The 19,651-nt window shown below is 38.9% G+C and overlaps 3 protein-coding genes across 3 annotated transcripts; 2 read left to right on the plus strand and 1 right to left on the minus strand.

The window, feature by feature from the left end:
- Nucleotides 1–3,844: 3,844 nt before the first annotated feature.
- Nucleotides 3,845–6,422, plus strand: LOC117638098 (subtilisin-like protease SBT1.6). Its single transcript, XM_034373193.1, has one exon. The coding sequence runs from the start codon at nucleotides 3,919–3,921 to the stop codon at nucleotides 6,223–6,225; it is 2,307 nt and encodes a 768-aa protein (XP_034229084.1). The 5' UTR covers nucleotides 3,845–3,918; the 3' UTR covers nucleotides 6,226–6,422.
- A 4,443-nt stretch (nucleotides 6,423–10,865) lies between these two features.
- Nucleotides 10,866–14,133, plus strand: LOC117636756 (protein EARLY-RESPONSIVE TO DEHYDRATION 7, chloroplastic-like). The gene is made up of 4 exons (XM_034371415.1): nucleotides 10,866–12,045; nucleotides 12,554–12,720; nucleotides 13,202–13,286; nucleotides 13,705–14,133. The coding sequence occupies exons 1-4, from the start codon at nucleotides 11,225–11,227 to the stop codon at nucleotides 13,889–13,891; spliced, it is 1,260 nt and encodes a 419-aa protein (XP_034227306.1). The 5' UTR covers nucleotides 10,866–11,224; the 3' UTR covers nucleotides 13,892–14,133.
- Nucleotides 14,134–14,261: 128 nt separating this feature from the next.
- LOC117636755 (amino acid permease 3-like) lies at nucleotides 14,262–17,989 on the minus strand. Its single transcript, XM_034371414.1, has 9 exons — nucleotides 17,907–17,989; nucleotides 17,554–17,603; nucleotides 17,317–17,449; nucleotides 16,632–16,865; nucleotides 16,452–16,545; nucleotides 16,135–16,349; nucleotides 15,805–15,962; nucleotides 15,471–15,698; nucleotides 14,262–14,978 (listed from the first exon to the last, which is right to left on the minus strand). Exons 1-9 carry the CDS (start codon nucleotides 17,956–17,958, stop codon nucleotides 14,553–14,555), a joined length of 1,590 nt encoding a protein of 529 aa, XP_034227305.1. The 5' UTR covers nucleotides 17,959–17,989; the 3' UTR covers nucleotides 14,262–14,552.
- Between the last annotated feature and the right edge of the window lie 1,662 nt (nucleotides 17,990–19,651).

Below are 19,651 nucleotides of genomic sequence, written 5' to 3' on the forward strand. Positions count from 1 at the left end.
CTAGGAAAATATTCATAATACTCTTATGCAAAAAATATAAACAATAGTTGCCTCTTGAAATATTCATTTAAGACTGTTAAAAAAGCATGGATGCGAGGGTTGGGGAAGAAAGCAGGAAAGATAATGGGGATTTGATGTCATGGGCCACCGTTGAAAAAACTCAAATCATGTTTTGGCATCTTCTTGTTAACTTTATCCTCTGAAATTCTTATTACCACCTTCCGTTTTCGTTGTCATGATAATAATTTCTCTTTTTGTTGATTACATTTGGGGCTGTTACAACAACCATCACATTGTAACACTGTTTTAATGGAGTTGCACAATTATTCCACATGATTTGAGTGGCATGCCTTGTGCTAACTCATATGAAGAAAAAAAAACATGGAAGTTGGCGCTTTATCCGTCTTGTAATATCTTGGTTGTATCGTTAAAATTTATTTAGTAAAATTTGCTATTTAATTGAGACTGCTAATTTTGAGTTTGCTTCCAAAGGTATACAATTACGGAGTACTAAAAAGAGAGTATACAATTAGGAAACACTGCTAATATTTGCATATACATACTGAATTAGGAAACACTTGAAATGTGAAATAAAATTTTGAATTATTTCTGACAAAAGTGCTTTCAACAAAAACGCATATAAACAAAAATGCTTCCTAAAAAAACAGAGTATGAGATGAGTTAGTACCTATACATAGTACAATAAACGACAAAAGCCCAAAGTAAGAATTTGGATCAAAACCTCAAAGCAAGGATTGGATCAGAGCCCAAAACAAAAATACAATCAAAACCCAAATAGCCAACCCAAGAATACAAAACAGCGAAGCCCCGCTACCGCAACTGCCATCGCCCTAAACTAACCAGGACCACCACCAACATTGGGCACCCACCAAAAACAAAACCTTATCACAGACATCCCAAAAACATAAGTGAATTGAAAAACAACACATGAGTTTTTTTTTTTTTTTTTTGATAAGAACAACACATGAGTTATCAATAACACATGATAATTTGTATTCCTCCAAAGTGTAAAATACTCTAAACAAAACGACCCATTTCATGAGTAAAACGGCACAGCCCAACCAAACAGTGAAACTTCAGACTAGTTGGGCCTACTGTAGAAGCTTCAGTCCAGTTACAAAAATCAGCGCCAATTACGCCTTTGACTGTGTTTCGGATCGTTGAGTCAAACAAAAACCCAAACTCGGATTTGTCGTCGAACGTACCTGGTCCGTCCAACCGCAAACAAAAACTTTCCAGCTAACAACAAAAAGAGTGTCTGCTGACGTCATCGCAGTCGACACTGAGCTCGCGGGACCCACTCCGTCTGTGGGCACATGACTGAAACGAAATGATCGAAAGCGTGGCTAGTCGCCGAACACTGGCTCAGTCAATGATCATCTCACGTTCCGAGACGCTATCATGACCGTTGGATCGAGCTACAGGTAACAGTGTCAGTGAAAAGGCAATCCTGCAGAAAGTACTGGACCACGCGCCTACAGAGTACGTCCTCAACTACCTCTGATCACTTTGACCTTTAATTAAGCCCGTAAAAAGGAGAAGTTGGTAATTACCTTCATTAATGTGATAAATGTGTTATTGGTATAAAAGTTTGTTTGATTATCTTTGTCTAATAATTGTAATAATTGTTGAATTTTGCATGTGAATTTTACATGAGTCGTTGCACAATCCCGGCAGGTAAATCTCCCAATTAGCATGTATGAACGAAATTTATGAGAAGTATCATACAAATAATATGAGCCCTGTGCTTAATCATTTGCATGATCCAAGACCACAATTGTGCAAAAAACCAAACAATAATCTAAGATTGAATTTGATAACCATTTTGGTTTTGGAGCTCTAAGATTAATTTTTTTTTTTTTTTTAAAGGTGATCTCTAAGCTAAAGCTTGCTATCATGTAAACTCTTACTGCAAAACTTATGCTTCGTTCTTTCAGATTTCCAAGGTCATTGCTGAAGCAATTGACAATCTTTCTGCTTTTATTTTGTGTAGTATAATTTGTACTAGAATTTGTGTTTGATTCTTTTTTAGTTTCTTGGCTTGATTGATTTATCAATTGTTGGATAAGTTGAGTTTGGTACGGCCAAACTAAAAGTAAGGAGGGGGCAATGCTTCCAATGGCAATGCCATGAAAGAAGAAACATGCTCCCTCTTTTCTTTGGTACACTTTTTGTTTGCCCATACCTAACTCAAGTTACCCAACAACTTAGAAATCAATCAAACAAAAAAAAAACAAAAAAAAAGACAAAAATTGTCAATTTCTTCAACCATGTAGGTCCTCAGAAATCAGAAAGAAGGAAGCATAAGTTTCATAGTAACGAGTTTACCTGATAGCAAGCTTTAGCTTAGAGAAACACCCACCTAAATAAAAAGTTACCGAATTTCCATTCCAACATGAATATATATAGTGGATTTGTATTATGTTACTAGAACCTCTTGCATCTCTCATAGGTAATAACTACCCAAAATCCCAAATGATTACATAATTAAACTTTATTTTTCATATTTTGGTATCTTTAAACATTGAATCCTAGTTCCGTCTCCAGCTAAAATAAATCATGAATGTTGATTGTGCCATCTGTTGTCATATTTTATTTATTTAGCTTTCAAATGACACTTATTTCATGACAAATGACATCTAAAGTTGAATGATCATCCACTTTACTTCAATACTCATAGTAGGTATATCTCTCAATTAGCATGTATGTATGAAATAGATGAAAACATCACACAAAATAGATGAACCCATACTTAATCATTTGCATGATACTAGAAAAATGAAGTGTACAAAAAAGCAAACAAAATCTAGCATAACATATGGGATAAACGATTGATAATGGATATGGTATATATTTTAGTGGATACTGTTTGACTCCTTTTTTATAAAAAGATACTCTTTATTAATATGAATAACAGTTTAACATATATACAAAAATAATTTATAAAAAATTAAAAATTAGAAACTTATACGTTGTATTGAGGGACTTATATGGTTGGATAATGTTGTCAGTCAAGTTCTAATTAATTAACAAACAAATAGCCTCCAAAAGAAATCAAAACGACTGAGATTCCGTTCTAAATGCGTCTGGTTGTGTCTCACATCAATCCACTTTAATACTTCTATCCAGCTAAAGAATAAAGATTTCCTGTGTCTGAACTTTAGGAGCAGTCAAATTTATTCCATCCCGGTTATTAATAATCAATTTGCCTATACTATATGCCAAGACTCGTGCATAGCATGGACAACATCATGATCATCTCCACTAATCCAACGGTCATTATTAACCATCATTCATTCCCCCAACTCACACTAATTTCCTCTTGAATTTTGTAAAGGGTAATTATTGTGCATCCGACATCTTGTATTTGAATCCAATTTCTCTACTATTTTTCATGCAACTGAGATTTTGTGTTCGGACTAGTGTAAATAAATTCCCACATTTTTCATTTTTGTTTATTTATGAATACCTCCCTCCATTTGAGGAGTAAAGTAACGAGTAGGAAAACCCTAAAATTGATGGACCGTCGCTTTAATATCTTTTTCTTTTTCTTTCTTTTTATGGGAGACACAAAACGACATCACAATCTACCAGTTTAAATTAAGGACCCTACGCCGTCGTTTAGGTAGCATGATATAAAATCCAACGTAGTCTGCTTTTCTTAGGGCCCGCAGTAAAGGGCTGACTCATTAGGGTCCTTGTCACGACACAATTGTATCATTCATTCACACTCCCCCGCTAAATACTCAAAACTCTCAACGTTTATATTGAAAACTAATTTTGATTAATTAAATTTTTTTTTATAAAAACAATAATCTCTCTCTATTATATCGTCAGTCCCTTCTCTGTCGGTCACTCACAGTCCATTCACTTCACCCTCACTGTCTGCTCTCTCCAATGGCCGCCACTTCTCTCCCCTTCCTCCTCTTCCTCTTCATATTCTTCAAATTTTCAGCTTCGCAAACCGCCGATCAAACGCTCAAGACCTTCCTTTTCCGAGTAGACAGACACTCCAAGCCGTCTATTTTCCCGACCCATTATCACTGGTACGCATCGGAGTTCGCCGACCCACCTCAGATCCTCCACGTATACGACACCGTCTTCCATGGCTTCTCCGCATCTCTCACCCCTGACCAAGTCGCCTCCATCTCCAGCCACCCTTCAATCCTCGCCGTGATCGAGGACCAGCGCAGACACCTCCACACCACTCGCTCCCCTCAATTTTTGGGACTCAGAAACCAGCGCGGGCTCTGGTCCGAATCTGACTACGGCTCCGACGTCATCGTCGGAGTCTTCGACACCGGAGTCTGGCCAGAACGCCGGAGCTTCTCGGATAAGCATCTCGGTCCGATTCCCAGACGCTGGAGAGGGGTTTGCGAAACCGGAGTGAAATTCGCGAGAAGTAACTGCAACAGGAAGCTGATCGGAGCTCGGTTCTTCATCAAGGGACACGAGGCGGCGGCCAATGCCGGCGGTCCGATATCCGCCATCAACGACACGGTCGAGTACCGGTCCCCGCGAGACGCCGACGGCCATGGAACACACACCGCCTCCACGGCGGCCGGCAGGTACGCCTTCGAGGCCAGCATGTCTGGTTACGCCTCCGGCATCGCCAAAGGCGTCGCTCCGAAAGCTCGGTTGGCGGTTTACAAGGTCTGCTGGAAAGAATCTGGTTGCTTCGACTCCGATATATTGGCCGCCTTCGACGCCGCCGTTAACGACGGTGTGGATGTCATCTCCATTTCCATCGGAGGCGGCGACGGCATTTCGTCTCCGTATTATCTCGATCCGATCGCAATCGGCTCTTACGGCGCCGTTGCGCACGGTGTGTTCGTGTCGTCGTCGGCCGGCAATGACGGTCCAAACGGCATGTCAGTGACGAACCTCGCCCCGTGGCTTACGACGGTGGGTGCGGGAACCATCGATCGGAATTTCCCGGCGGTTGTGATTTTAGGCGACGGGCGGAGGCTAAACGGCGTGTCGTTGTACGCTGGATCGCCTCTGAAAGGCAAGATGTACCCTGTCGTTTATCCCGGGAAATCCGGCATGCTCTCTGGTTCGCTGTGCATGGAGAATTCCCTGGACCCCCGCGAGGTCAGGGGCAAAATCGTAATTTGTGACCGCGGGAGCAGCCCCCGCGTGGCTAAAGGTTTGGTCGTGAAAAAAGCTGGCGGCGTGGGGATGATCCTGGCTAACGGAATCTCTAACGGCGAGGGTCTCGTCGGCGACGCTCATCTTATTCCCACTTGCGCTGTGGGTGCAGACGAGGGTGACGCAGTTAAGTCGTACGTGTCGTCCACTAAGACGCCCACGGCGACTCTCGATTTCGAAGGCACTGTGATCGGAATCAAACCGGCTCCAGTTGTGGCTTCGTTCTCCGGTCGCGGGCCGAATGGGTTGAACCCGGAGATTCTCAAGCCGGACCTGATTGCCCCTGGAGTTAACATTTTAGCTGCCTGGACAGACGCGGTGGGGCCCACTGGCCTGGAAACGGACAGTAGAAAAACGGAGTTTAATATATTGTCTGGGACTTCCATGGCGGCCCCACACGTGAGCGGAGCCGCGGCTTTGCTCAAGTCGGCACACCCGGATTGGAGCCCAGCCGCCATAAGATCGGCTATGATGACCACAGCGAGCGTGACAGATAATCGAAACCAAACCATGACCGATGAGGCCACTGGAAAGGCCTCCACGGCTTATGATTTGGGTGCGGGTCATTTGAATCTGGGTCGGGCCATGGATCCCGGGCTTGTTTATGATATCACGAACGACGATTATGTTCGGTTTCTATGTTCGGTGGGGTACGGGCCCCGAGTGATCCAGGTGATAACTCGGACCCCGCTCAATTGCCCGGCCAAGAAGCCCTCGCCAGAGAATCTCAATTACCCCTCAATCGCGGCGTTGTTTTCGACCGCGGGTAAGTCGAGCAAGACGTTTATCCGGACCGTGACAAATGTGGGCCATCCCAACGCGGTGTACCGGCCTAGGATCGAGGCCCCGAGAGGGGTGACCGTAGCGGTGAAGCCGTCAAGGCTGGTGTTTAACGAGGCCGTGAAGAAGCGGAGCTTTATAGTGACGGTTGGAGTAGATCGGAAGAATGTGGTGTTTGGTGAGGCGGGTGCTGTGTTCGGGTCGCTTTATTGGGGCGATGGGAAGCATGTGGTTCGGAGCCCCATTGTGGTGACCCAAATGGATCCCTTGTAAAAATCGGAGGGAGGATCAAAACACGTCGTTTTGATCTTTCGTAAGGGTAGATGTACAAGTTGTGTGTTTACCTATAGGCCCAAGAGCTGGTTTTGGAGGGTTGGTGTAGTGTGAAATTTTCCTTTTCTTTTCTTTTTTTTTTTGGTTTTTTTTTTTTTCTTTCTTTCTTTAAATTATAAAATCTCCAAGTTCGTTTATATCTGTAGGCTGTTAGCCGTCTATATATATATATATATATATTACTGGATAATATAAACTTTATGTCAATGGCCAAATTTGAAATTAAAATCAGTCAATGCAATCGGAAACCATGAGGAAAATGTATATATATTTCAGTTTGGAATTTTGTATAATATATTAATATATAGAATGGTATTGGTAAGATATTCAAAAGGTATCGAATTTCTTGGTTAAAAATTCCTACTCCCACTTGGTAATATTCCATCTCATGTTTTATAATGGCATGGTGGGAAGCTCTCAAGAATGTGGGAGCACTAAATTAACCTTTTCAAATCTTTTAATTTTGTCACATTGAACCACCCAAATCTTTGTTCCTTTTAAAATTAAAAAAATAAAACCATCAACGGTCTCTTTTTCTTATTAATTTATAAATTAATTCAAAGACCCATCAACAGTCGCTTTTTCCTTTTTAATTTATAAATTTAATTTTAAAATCTTATACGAGCAATAATCTTATACAAATTATCATGACGTTTGAACATAAGATAACTAATCTGCAAATCAAAACTAAACCTCGTTGGCACAATCTAATAACCTTACTCTTTCTTTATTGTTGACCTCACACTATTTTCCTTTGATTGATCCTTCCAAAATTCTAGGCTAATTTCTGTCACGTGTATATATATGTCCTATATGTGACAAGTTGGTGACAGGAAGGACGTTACCGGCCCTGTGTTAATCATCTTATGCTATACCTTAGTAATCTAGCATATAAATATCAGGGTGGGTCCCATGATGGGACCTCACTAATGAACAAAAGATTTGTACCCCACAATTCACCCATCTAGTAAAGAGACGAGCAATAACACAGAGAGAAACAAATACAAAAAGGTATGCACTTCATGATATGTAATTTCGTTTGAGGAGAGATGATGATATAAAACTATAATTGGGTTAAACTTTAGGGTTTTTTTTTTCTTCTTCTATTTTTTTGCCCAAGGGTTAAACTTTAAAGTCTAGTGTCACGGATTGAGCATTTTTGTTAGTCAATCCAATCAATTAGTCTGCTAGATGTGATGTTTTTTTCAATTGAACGTAGTCCTTTTAAATATGACTACCTGTGACAAAGAATTTGTAGTTTTGCTTTTCAAGAAAGGTCATGGATTTAAGTCATAGTATTCGTCTAGTGTGTGTGAATTTTAGTACGTTACTGTCCATCTCAATAGAAAAATTCTTTTATAAAAAAAAATCACGACCTACTCAAATTCATGTATTCGATTTTCCATTCTTTTTACCTGTTTTTATTAAAATATATATATATATATATGTGACTATTTGTAACACCACTACTACACCTGCTAAAGGCAAATCAGTTCGTTGAGCATGCTTTAAGTGAACAAGACGATTTATATAATCTTTTACAAAATTGTCTTCAAAGTTTTTTGATTGCTTGCGCTTTGAAGCATTATTTTAAGAACTAACTAGTACCAAAGTAGTGCACAGAGGTGTGGAATCCAACTTTTTTTTATCTAAAGTGCATAATTTAAGATATGTGGACTAAAGAAATTTGTTGTTAAGATGAGATCGAAATTAAAGTATGCACAAACTGCTTGCAATTTACTCTTTCCTTTTTCTTTTTCTTTTTCTTATTTGGGCACAAAATTAAATACGATTTTGATTTGATTCCCGCTTTTCCCATGCATAATTTTTCTACTTTGATGCCATCCAAAGTCATCTTTGAAGTGCGTTCCAAGTTCTGACCACAAAAGCCAGTTTTTCAGTGATTAAAAAAGTTAGAATACTATTGTCATTGTCAGTTTGTGAAGAAGATGGTAGAAATGGTGGGCCTGGGTGCAACACATTGGATTGTATTGTCAAGTGGGTGAGCCAGCCCAATTTTCCCATGGTCCTTTAAGGAATTCAGTTCAAGTTCCCACCTTGATGAGCCAAACGAAGCTACAAACGTACATGTAAAGTTTCAAAACTTGTTATATGTAGGGTTTCGAATTTGAGATCACTGATTTATAAGTTAATTTTATTTTTTACTGAGCTAAACTCCGTTAGCGAAGTTTGTACATATTTTGTTTTACCCTATTTTGTTCTAGTAACTAAAATACTATCATATCATATACCCATCTACTGTATACACTCAGTGTGCATATTCCTAAAGTGTATACGCTCGAATAACAACGTATTAGAGTTTTAACATGGAAAAAAGCTAGAGAGAAACATATTTCATCTACACTAACGACTTGTCTACTGGTGACTCCATGCACATATCAAGATATGTAATTTATGCTCATTAAATTCCTCCTTTTGCTATTGTACATAAATCATCGAGTTCAACATCTTAGATCATATGGATCATGAATTCAGTCTTATTACTTTTCTCAATATTATATTTACAACATAAGCTTATTAATAAAATAATTAACCCCACAAAAAGCAAAAAAAGAGAAAAAGAAAAAGAAAGCAAATTACTTAACTTGACCAAAAAGTAGAAATTTCATTATATATTAGTACCCTTTAAATCCAGTTGAGTAGACAGGAAAGTTGGAAACGAGACCATAGCAAAAGCACAAAAACTAGGTAAGATCTACCCATTTTTTTGCTATTGTAAAATAACAGCTCCACCAAAACACAGACGGCATTTTTCTTGGCAAGAAATTGTGCAGCATTGACCACATAAATTCGTTCAAGCACCGGTCACAACGAACCGGACAGCAAGGAAAACTATGCCAACAGATTCCTCCATCGCAGAGCTTAAAGCTCACAAGTGTGGCATTGGAATTATGGAGCACGAACAATGCTGCTACCTCTATGAGAAGAGCAACAAATATAAGAATGAAGGAGAAGATGGCAGAAATCAGAACGAGAGCAACGTTCGAGAAGTTCAATTCTAAGAACTTGAGGGCCAAGAAGTGTAATCCCCAAATGTAGGTCCAGTTGGATGCAAGAGCATCTGAGGTCCTCAATTTTTTTTTTTTTTTTCCAAATGTAAAATAGGGTTAGAATTTAAATAGATAAGTGGGACTTGCTAGCACTTTATATATATAGAGGGAGCATTTTTAGGGTTTATCAGATAAGTGGGACTTGCTAGCACTTTATATATATAGAGGGAGCATTTTTAGGGTTTATCAGATCAAGTTGAAAGGAGAGTGAGAGTGGTTCAGCTGGAAATTGATTGAAAAATAATCTAGTTGTGGAGCTTGATGTTGATGGTTGTGGAGCTTGACGCTGATGGTTGTGGTGCAATGAGACTTTAAGTGGCTTTGGATTATTTTGAACATTTGATGCACATAAAACCAAGGTACAATATGTATTGGATTTGGACCCAACTGATTAACCCGACCTGAGTGAAGGCATAGCATAAGGGTAGAATTCTATAGTGAGGAACTTAGAGCACTTCCACCTACTTTCATCTATTTGTTATGGCAAAGGGTAAAGGCAAGGAAAGGTCTGCCACTATTCACTATTCACGTGAATAGTGGCAGCCATTGCAAAATGTTGTGGTGTTTCCACCCATTGTCATGACAACCACTATTTACATGAGATATGATGAGAGGAATTTGTATAGAGTTTTGGTGTGAAAAGTGAATAATATGACTAAGTATTTATTTTAAAAAAAATCTGAAAGTTTTTGTATTTTTTTGGTTGCTGACGTCAGCAAACCCAGGCTAGAGCACGGGCTCATTTTGCCTGAGGACTGGCCTGGTTTCGTGGGCCCCAACAGTTGCCCTGGCAGCTTCAGCCTGTTGAAAAATGAATTTGGGGCTTGGGCCCCCTTCTGCCCTGACAAGGGCAACCCGCTGGAACTGCTCTTATTTGAGGCATTATATGGGGGATCATCTAATTGCCATAACTATTGGAAGATCTTTATCTGAAAAAAAAAAAAAACAAAGGAGCAGCTTTTTTGCAATCTCTGGATCAAATCTTATCCCCAATTTTCTGAACAAACAGGCATCTTCTGCATGAGAGGTTTTGAGCATGGGAATATATTATAACCTACGAAGATGGCCAAACAGTCCTCCCTCATTCACCTTCAAGTCATATATAGAGCAGTGCAACACCCAACTACCTCATGTTCCTCCCATTGTCTACTAGTAAAAAGATATTTAGGAGAAATCAGTTTTTATTTTATTTTATATAATGTTTTGTAATTAATAAAAAAAAGATTCGAATATGAGACCCGTCAACATTCGGAACAGGAATACCAGTAGACCAAAAGTCAATAAGTTATTATACTTAAGGGACAAAGAAATATTCATATTGAAGATGCTAAACGGATGAACATATTACTATTTCCCGTCATTCTCCCCGACACCGTTTAATCCGAGTCTTCTACCACATGCCATCTAATTGATGCTTCTTCCTTTATAAGATATCTAAAATATCGATAGATATTTCGATATTTTATCTCGAGTGCAAAAAGGCGAGCACACACATAACCGACTAGCATAGAGAAAATCAATCTTTGGTGCAAAGATGTCGGACACATTGCAGAGGGAGTCTCGTCCAATTCAATCCAAAGTAGACTTCTTTCTTAATAGGCGAGACCCAAATTGACACGTGGCGAGAGCTCGAGCAACCCGAACTAACGAGCAGTTACTTCAAAGCATCGACCTCCACGGTTATTACGCGGCAAATCCAAGTGTCGCCGCGTGTCTCGAGCCTCTGCATTGTCGTCGTCACTGACACGCTTCCTCCATTTTCTTCAGCCCCAAGATTAGTCCAACCCTAAAAAACCCCCAAAATCTCTCGCTGTGTTTTCGCCCAAACCAAACATTGACAAAACTCAGAGACCAACCAATCCAAAACCATGTCTGCTTCAAAACCCATTTCTCCTTCTTCTTCTTCGTCACCTTCGTCTCTGTACCCTTCAGCCGACATGAAAGACCTCGCTGAGAACCTCTTCCCGGAAGACGACGCCGTTTCTAACCGAAATACCCAATCATCCGAAGAACTCATGGTCAAAATCCCAGGGGCCATCGTCCACCTCATAGAGAAAGACTCAAGCATCGAACTTGCCACTGGAGAACTCACCATAGTTAGTCTCCGCCAAAATGGGAACATAGTCGCTGTACTTGCCCGCGTAGGCGACCAGATTCAATGGCCTCTGGCCAGAGACGAAGCCGCCGTGAAGCTCGACCAGGCCCACTACTTCTTCACTCTTCGGGTCCCCGCAAATGGGTCGCCGAAAAGAGACGAAATTGATGACCCGACCCATGAGAAAGGTCAGTTTGTTCTGCTGAATTATGGGTTAACTTTTGCTTCTTCGAAGGGGCAAGAGGGTTTGCTGAAGGAGCTCGATCAGATTTTGGGGATTTACAGTTGTTTTTCGGAGGAGAGGGTGGAGGGGTTGGGGAATTGGGAGGTTCTGGATGGGTCGGTGGGGAGGGACACGTCTCAGGAGGAGAGGGCCGCGGCCTACTGGACTACGCTGGCTCCGAATGTAGAGGATTACAGCGGGAAGTGCGCGAGGTTGATTGCGGCGGGTTCGGGTCAGGTGATCAGGGGGATTTTGTGGTGTGGAGATGTGACTGTGGATAGGTTGAAGTGGGGGAATGAGTTCTTGAAGATGAGAATGGGGCCCACTTCAGAATCAGAGATTAGTCCAGAGACTTTGAAGAGGATACAAAGGTGTGTTATTTGATTATTCAGAATTTTTTTTAGTTGATTAAATCATTGTTTATGGTTTTAAACTTTTGTTAGTTTTGTTTGTGCTAGCAAATCTGCCTATTTGGTCTTTTGCACATTTGAATATGGTTTTTTTCTTTTGACTGCCATGACCAATCTCCACTTGGCAACAAAAAAAATAAAAAATTCCTCCAAAATATTTTTGTGTTTGAATTAAAGAGTCCACCTTGCATCACGTTTTACTGCCCATATTCCATTAATGAACCAGTATAATCGTATATGTTAGGGGAATACTTTTTCAATTTTCATCCTTAATCTACAAAAGTGTCACTTTTGCTGCCATAAATTTTCACTATGTTAGCAATTTTAGCGTGTTTAAGGTACATGAGTTTTAGTTTCTTAATTTAGGATTGTCATATTTGTATACTACTAGACCAATGTCTTTTCCTTTGGGTTTGTACTTATTATGCAGTGAAGAGGGTGTATAACCTTTTATGGTGTAAATATTCAGGGTTAAGAAGTTGACAAAGATGTCAGAGGACGTGGCCACTGGAATCCTTTCTGGGGTTGTTAAAGTATCTGGATTCTTCACGAGTTCTATAGTTAACTCTAAAGTTGGCCAGAAATTTTTTAGCCTTTTGCCCGGAGAAATCGTCCTTGCTTCCTTGGATGGATTCAGTGAGTCTTTTATCTCAAACACTTGAATTATACATATTCTTATGTCATTCTACTTTAGATACTGTAGATTTTCTACCATAGGCTTCTACTAGCTTTAGTTCTCATGCTATACACATTTATAGAAAGGAAAAGAAGAATTATGAATTCTTATTGAAATTATTGTTCAGGAACAAATTTTCTGGTAGGGATTCACTTCCCACAGTTGTTGTCTTGTATTGGTGAGAAATTGGAAGTGTTTTCAGCTTTCCTTTAGATGATCATATTTGAGATGTGGAGGAGCTGAAATCATGCATGTTGCGGTAGGAGTTTCAAACACAGAAGTAGGCTCTTAAAAGAACTAGAAACATGAGATAATATAGGACATTGGCATCTCTGTTTATTCTTTTCCTGTTTTTTTCCTCTTTTTTCTGCAATTGTATAAACTAGGAACTAATGGCATTTTTCCTGTCCTCAATGTTTGTTGTTTGCGTGCAAAACACAGACAAGGTCTGTGATGCTGTTGAAGTGGCGGGAAGGAATGTTATGTCAACCACATCAGTTGTCACCACTGGACTTGTTTCACAGAGGTAAGTCTAAATTTAACCATGAAAATTATTAATGCTTCAATTCAATCCTTATCCCTTTGATAATTTGTACAATAATCACTTTACATCATGAACACCACTTTTCCAATAGTTAGCATTAAATTTTGTGATGATGGTGCTCTGTTCTGTGGATTGTTCATATTTCTATTGAGTGGATGGCTGTTTTTTAATACAGATCTTATCCCACTAATATTGACAGCATCATTCTTGAGAACCATATCTTAATTGCACAACTATTGCAGCTGCATGCCTGTAGCTTGATTTTTAGAGCAAGTTCCATGGTTGGCTGAGACTTGGACTTAGTTCGTGGCCCTAATGTTTGAAACACAATTTTTTTTTCTTTGATATATGATTGTTCACTGGGGAGAGCACATTACTGAAGGTGATTTCTTCATTGCAGGTATGGAGAACCAGCGGCAAAGGTAACGAATGAAGGGCTTGATGCTGCCGGGCATGCTATAGGGACGGCTTGGGCTGTGTTCAAGGTGAGAAAGGCTATAAACCCGAAGAGCGTGCTCAAGCCTACAACCCTTGTTAAAGCTGCTGCTGAATCAAAGTCCTCCAAGCTGAAGTCTCAAACTAAGTGATGGATACTTGGGGTGGTGGGTTGCTCCTTTAGCTGGCCTCTTTTGGTTGCTGTTTGCGATTGCACTTATCCGTTATTTTGAAAATTAAGGGATTGTTCAGATTTTATTCTGTCCATTTTGCCATGATCTGAAAACGATGGGGTGTCTGCACCAAAAATGTAAATGTACTAATAGGAATGTGACCGATTGTGACAAGAGGCTATATCTTAATCTACAGTTAGATTTTTAACCTCATGGGTTCATCGTCATGTCCATGATCTTCATATATAAATATAAATACATATATATATATATATATATATCATGAAAACCACTTTGTTTCAAAAGTAGGCACTGAGTTTTGTTTTCATATTATCATGTTGCTGTGGAATCTTAATAATGTTGCTATCAATTAAGATGCCAAAATTGTGCTTCAGGCAATTACAAGTTGTCTGCTTCTGCAGCCAAGTTGGCATGCATTTCACGAGCAGCGCATAAGATTTTACAACAATAAATAGTAAAAGAAGACATCATATTCCTTATTGTAACTCCTTGCAATGTTTTCTTTTTCTTGTTTTGAAACCCTCTCTCACTCATACACAGCAGTCACTAGATATACACATGCTTTCATCAAATTCCTAATCTGTAAAGCCTTCCATTTCATGAGCATCTTCTTCGGGCTTCAATAGCTAGTTTTAAAGGGTTTATAAGTCTTGAGATCCAGAACCACACCAGCCACAGAACCGACTGCAGCAGCTATGGTGACAAGGAGACAACTGATGCTAAGCATCTTAAGCCCAACCCATCTGCTGCTCCATTTCCCAATCTTCTGTTGAGCAATGTACATCTCAACTGGGAAGTAAACTGTCAATGGCCAGAACCCAAAGGCTCCAAGAATTCCAACCACATCATTGAAGAAAGGCAGCAGCATGGATATGAGGGTTGTTATCATGACAAATATGGTCCTCCATACTAAGCGAAACAGGTTGAGTTGGTAGACGCCATAGAAAGGGATTGGTATGTCATATTCTGCAGTTACAAAGTCACTCTTTGGCCACCTCTGTGCGCTCCATTTCTCCACAAATGCAAATAATGGCTGGCAGTAGACCTGCAGGGTTCACGGGTTTAGAACTTTGAAATAGACAAATATTCCTTTTAATAAACGAGGGGATCTTGTAAAAGGACTCAACTTGATGGGGCTACTTAGAAAAGTAACATTTCTCTATAAATTTTGCAAAGTAATTCGTGTTAGAAAACAATGAGTCTCAAATGCATAAGTTGTTAGGGAATGGGCCAACAATGTATATCAAGCTTATAACTCAATTGAAATTGAAAGGACAGAAACAACCTTACTTAAATTTGAGATACCGGAAAGAATCAAAGACAACAGAGATTGGTGACAATTGTAGAGTCGAGATTGTTAAGATTTTAGCAATTGGATGTATAAGTTGGAGTATTTCGGTCTTTTTAGTATAATATGAGTTTTTTTTTTTCTTACTTAACGAATGCTGAGAAATTATAAAATATTCAATTTAGATTGCAAGACGGGTTTACTATTAATTGTATTGGTCTAAACTCAACAAGCGGCTCGGAGGCATACCTGAAATGCACCAACAAGGTGGACAACAATAGCAACATTGGCAATATCTAGTAGCCAGTAAGGGTTGTAGAATCCAAAGCCAGTCAAGAGGTTGCCTGGGGCCAGGTCACCAAAGGCTGCATACCCAAAGCAACCACAGAATAGATAGAACACTGTGGTCAGAGCTATGCTGAATACAGTTGCCTTCTTCATGGTCTTATGTTCTGCAGGAGGAGATCTTATTGTATCCTGCAGTGCACATCAATTTTGCTAGCATTAACAGTCAGATGCTACAATTAAAAAAAAGAAGAGGATAATATAGTTGTTTCATTTGCTAAATATATTGCAGAAGTACCTGAATTTCAATGAGAACCAAAGAATAAGAGTAAGCAAAGGCAATAGCTCCAAGAGCTTGCATGCTCCTCCACATCTTTTGTGTAGGAGTAACTGTTCCTGCATGGGTTACTGTCCCTATGCTGATACCCAGTAGGCTTCCTTTAAATCCCCCATTTCCTGAAAAAATATAACAAAAATTGCAGCTGTTCGCGTATATACAATTAAAAAAAGGATATCATGAAGTTTATCGACTTTCAGACTTTACTTTACGATTTTTTTTTGTGTCACTTTCATAGCTGAAGTTTGCATATAACAGATTACAAGTATGTAATAAGAATATTAGTTTTACCTACAACTTTGCCAATGCCAAGTCCGAGGCCAACAGAGGAGTATGTGAAGGACATAATGGCAGCTACTATTGAGAGCCACCATACTTGATTAAAATCTGGGATCTGAGAAAATATCACCTCTATGATTCCAAATGTTATCATGTACCCATTGCTTGACATGTGGCATGGATCTTTCCCTCCACTTTTATGGTAACAGTTTGATCTCTTTATTGCCCTAATACACAAATCATATGCTAATAAATTACAGTTCATCTGCTGGTAAGTATTTTCTATGTTCAAACAGAACACAAGAATTTAGTTTACTCAGGCAACTTACATCATGCTGACAGATGAGGCAATGGTGTAGCCAATTGCTACACCAAATAGATTGAAGTACTGGACCAACCCACACAACATGACCTTTCTTCCTCCTGCAACTCCAAATTGGCATCATCACAACCAAAACCAACCATTTCCATAGTTGAAAGGTAGCTAACGAGTAAAGACAATCCCTTACCTAAGTTGGCCTTGATAGCATCCATGTAGGTATAATTTCTCTGTCCTGTGACAGGGTCACCGGACCGGTAGCACATTGCTAGGAGATTGGAAGTGTAGAGATTGACAAGGGCAAAAAGCAGCAGGACAGATGGTCCTGCAACCCAACCAAGCTGAGCTATTGCCCATGCTAAGGAAAGGACACCAGATCCTATAACTGCTGTGATAATATGTGACGCTGAAGTCCAAAAAGTTCCTGCACCAGCAACACCTTGTGATTCTTGAACTATGATTAAGGTACTAATTACTTGATAATTAATATCAACTTATCATAAACTCATAAGTTGGTCCTGCAGAAGAAAAAAAAAAAAACTCTGCTTTTTGGAAAAGATCTTATGCATATATATTTTATACAACTGAATCTATTGAGACCATGCATGCAAATTATCACTTTATGGACCCAAATCAGGAAATAGAATATATATATATAATAATGAGAGTTTTGCCTGAAATTCAACATGGGTTTTTAAGTTCAAAATTAAGTTTATTAATTGAGTTCCATGTAGCTGAAAAATGAAGCATGGTTTTGAAGAAATCACATTACAACATGATTGTTTTTCCTTGAAAAGGAAAGTGGTAAAGCAAATTATTCAAAGATGGGTTCTTGAAGGTAAAACCTCAATGCTAAATTGGGTAAGTGTAGCTACCTGTTCTCTTCAGGCGACCATCATCATCAAAGCATTTGGAATAGCTGGACTGAGGGTTTATGGCTTCAGACTCGGTGACTTTGGGTTGGACTTCCACTTGCAAGTAGTGCCTGATGTCATGCCTCTCTTCCACCTGAAATTGAAATGCAAATAATTAAATACACCAAGAGAAAGAAATATTATTCTAACCTCTAAAGAATAAATAAAGAAATAAAGAACTGAGAGAGAGGCTCTCACAGCTCCATGGTGGATTCTGCTTGGAAGAGTCCTACTTCTTTGCAACATTGCTTCAAGGTAACAGATAGTATTCAGAATATCACAGAGAGAGAGAGAGAGAGAGAGAGAGAGAGAGAGAGATGATTGATGTTTCAAACTATGAAGTGGGTTTTTATGGATGAAGAAAATGAGTTGATTAGAAAGTACAGTACATAAGGGATCGTGTAACACACACACCTTATAATGCTTGTTCCAAAATTCAACTTTGAATCAAATCAAGTTCAAAAACTAAGTATGGTGTTTAGGAAACACTATGATTAACAATACAAGTAGCTTAAGGAATAGTTAAAAGGAACTTAATCAATAATTAGTACCAGAACTTCCGGATAATTCAGCTCTTTCGTGGATGATTTTGTTTAAGACCATAGAAACGTATGTCTGCTAACTTCCTGGAAACATGGCATCATAGCAAGATGCATATTTTAATTTCCAGCCCCATGATATGTTTAAGTACCCATTTTTCACATTTACCACAGTCCTCGTGATGAAGCTTCATCTTTGTACTTTATAAAAAAAATGGTGTAGAAAATCCCCATGTGAAAATGACATGCAAATTTAATAAGAAAAGTTTGAAAGGAATGGGTTGTATATCCGAGATTTTATAGAAGATAATGTTGGAACTTTGGTGATCAATAGTCTTCATTAACTGTTATTTTCCCACACTTTCGACACTTGCTCATGATGACCGTCCCAAATGAAATGGACATATATACTTTTGTTTGTTTTTGTTAATCATGGTTATATACACTTACAAGCTACTTTGAGAGATGAGAAGTAAAACACAAAATTTCGACCGTATGACAAATTACTTCTAACTACTTCAACTACAAATTGTTGTCATTTCGTACTTGTAATGGTTGTTAAGATTTAATTTCTACAGTATTGCATATGAAAATGGTAGTACGTCAATTTTCCACTTTGGGACGTGAAGGCTAAACCATATATATACCTCTTTTTGCGACTGTTCTTACCCTTTTTGGGTTTTTTGGTTTTTGGTTTTTGGGTAAATGGTAAGTGGGCACAGCTCAGCTGCGTAATAGTGAGAAAAATATCTTCCTCTTCATGTGGACAAGTGGAGTCTCTTGGAGTCAACGACTAACATCTCAAAGGAAAGGTCTCATTTCTATAATTTATTCATGGAGCATTTTTGCCCCACTACACACTTTCTATATTATTATGCTTTGTGACTCACCCCTCCACAATCAACAGCTTCAAGAATCCTACTGATACCACATTACTAGAATCCATGAGAGGGTGTGTTTCACAAAGTTATTGTTCATTTTGATTATTGTTGAGTGCTTCCCATTGATGTGAAAAGTAATGGTGTTTTGAGGCACAAATACTATAGCATGCATTCACATTAAAAATAACTCGAGAAAATCTTATTTGATGATCAACTCATTAGAAACGAGTAATATTGTCTTTAGTATATGAGTTGATCGCATAATATAACAGTTGTCGATTAATAATTAATGTAACACGCAATGTAAGAAACAAAATTCGTATGAATACATGCTCAAAATCATGTAGGTTTGTAGCAACTAGGATTGTATATGCTTGTGAACACGTGAGGCACGCACATATATAGCTAGGGTTTAGTGGTGAACAATAATAATTGTGAAGAATATCAGATTTTTAAAATTTTGTATGATTGGAATTGTTGATTATATAGGGGTGAATGAAAAGCGACAAGATAATGTAATCATTATTGTTTTGGCGAAAGGAAACGAACTCGTAATAATAGACTGAATCTTTTGTTTTCAATCCCCTGTCTGCATATCCATCTGTTACCTGAGAAACCTAACCTAACCTAACCTAACCCTCTCAACACAAACTCCACTTGGAAGCTACACAAGTATTCATCGTCCCTACCTACCACTCATATTGCGATCACATGTTTAGTGGATGTACATGTAAAATAATAAATAATAAAAAATGCTACAAGGAAAAAAGAAACATAAAACCCACTAATTTTTTTTGGCCAAGAAACCAACTAAATTGATTGGATTATCACAAACAAGTTCGTCATCCAATTTAATCACATCGATTTAAAAATTTT

Source organism: Prunus dulcis, chromosome 8, assembly GCF_902201215.1.
Source record: "Prunus dulcis chromosome 8, ALMONDv2, whole genome shotgun sequence".
Lineage (NCBI taxonomy): Eukaryota > Viridiplantae > Streptophyta > Magnoliopsida > Rosales > Rosaceae > Prunus > Prunus dulcis.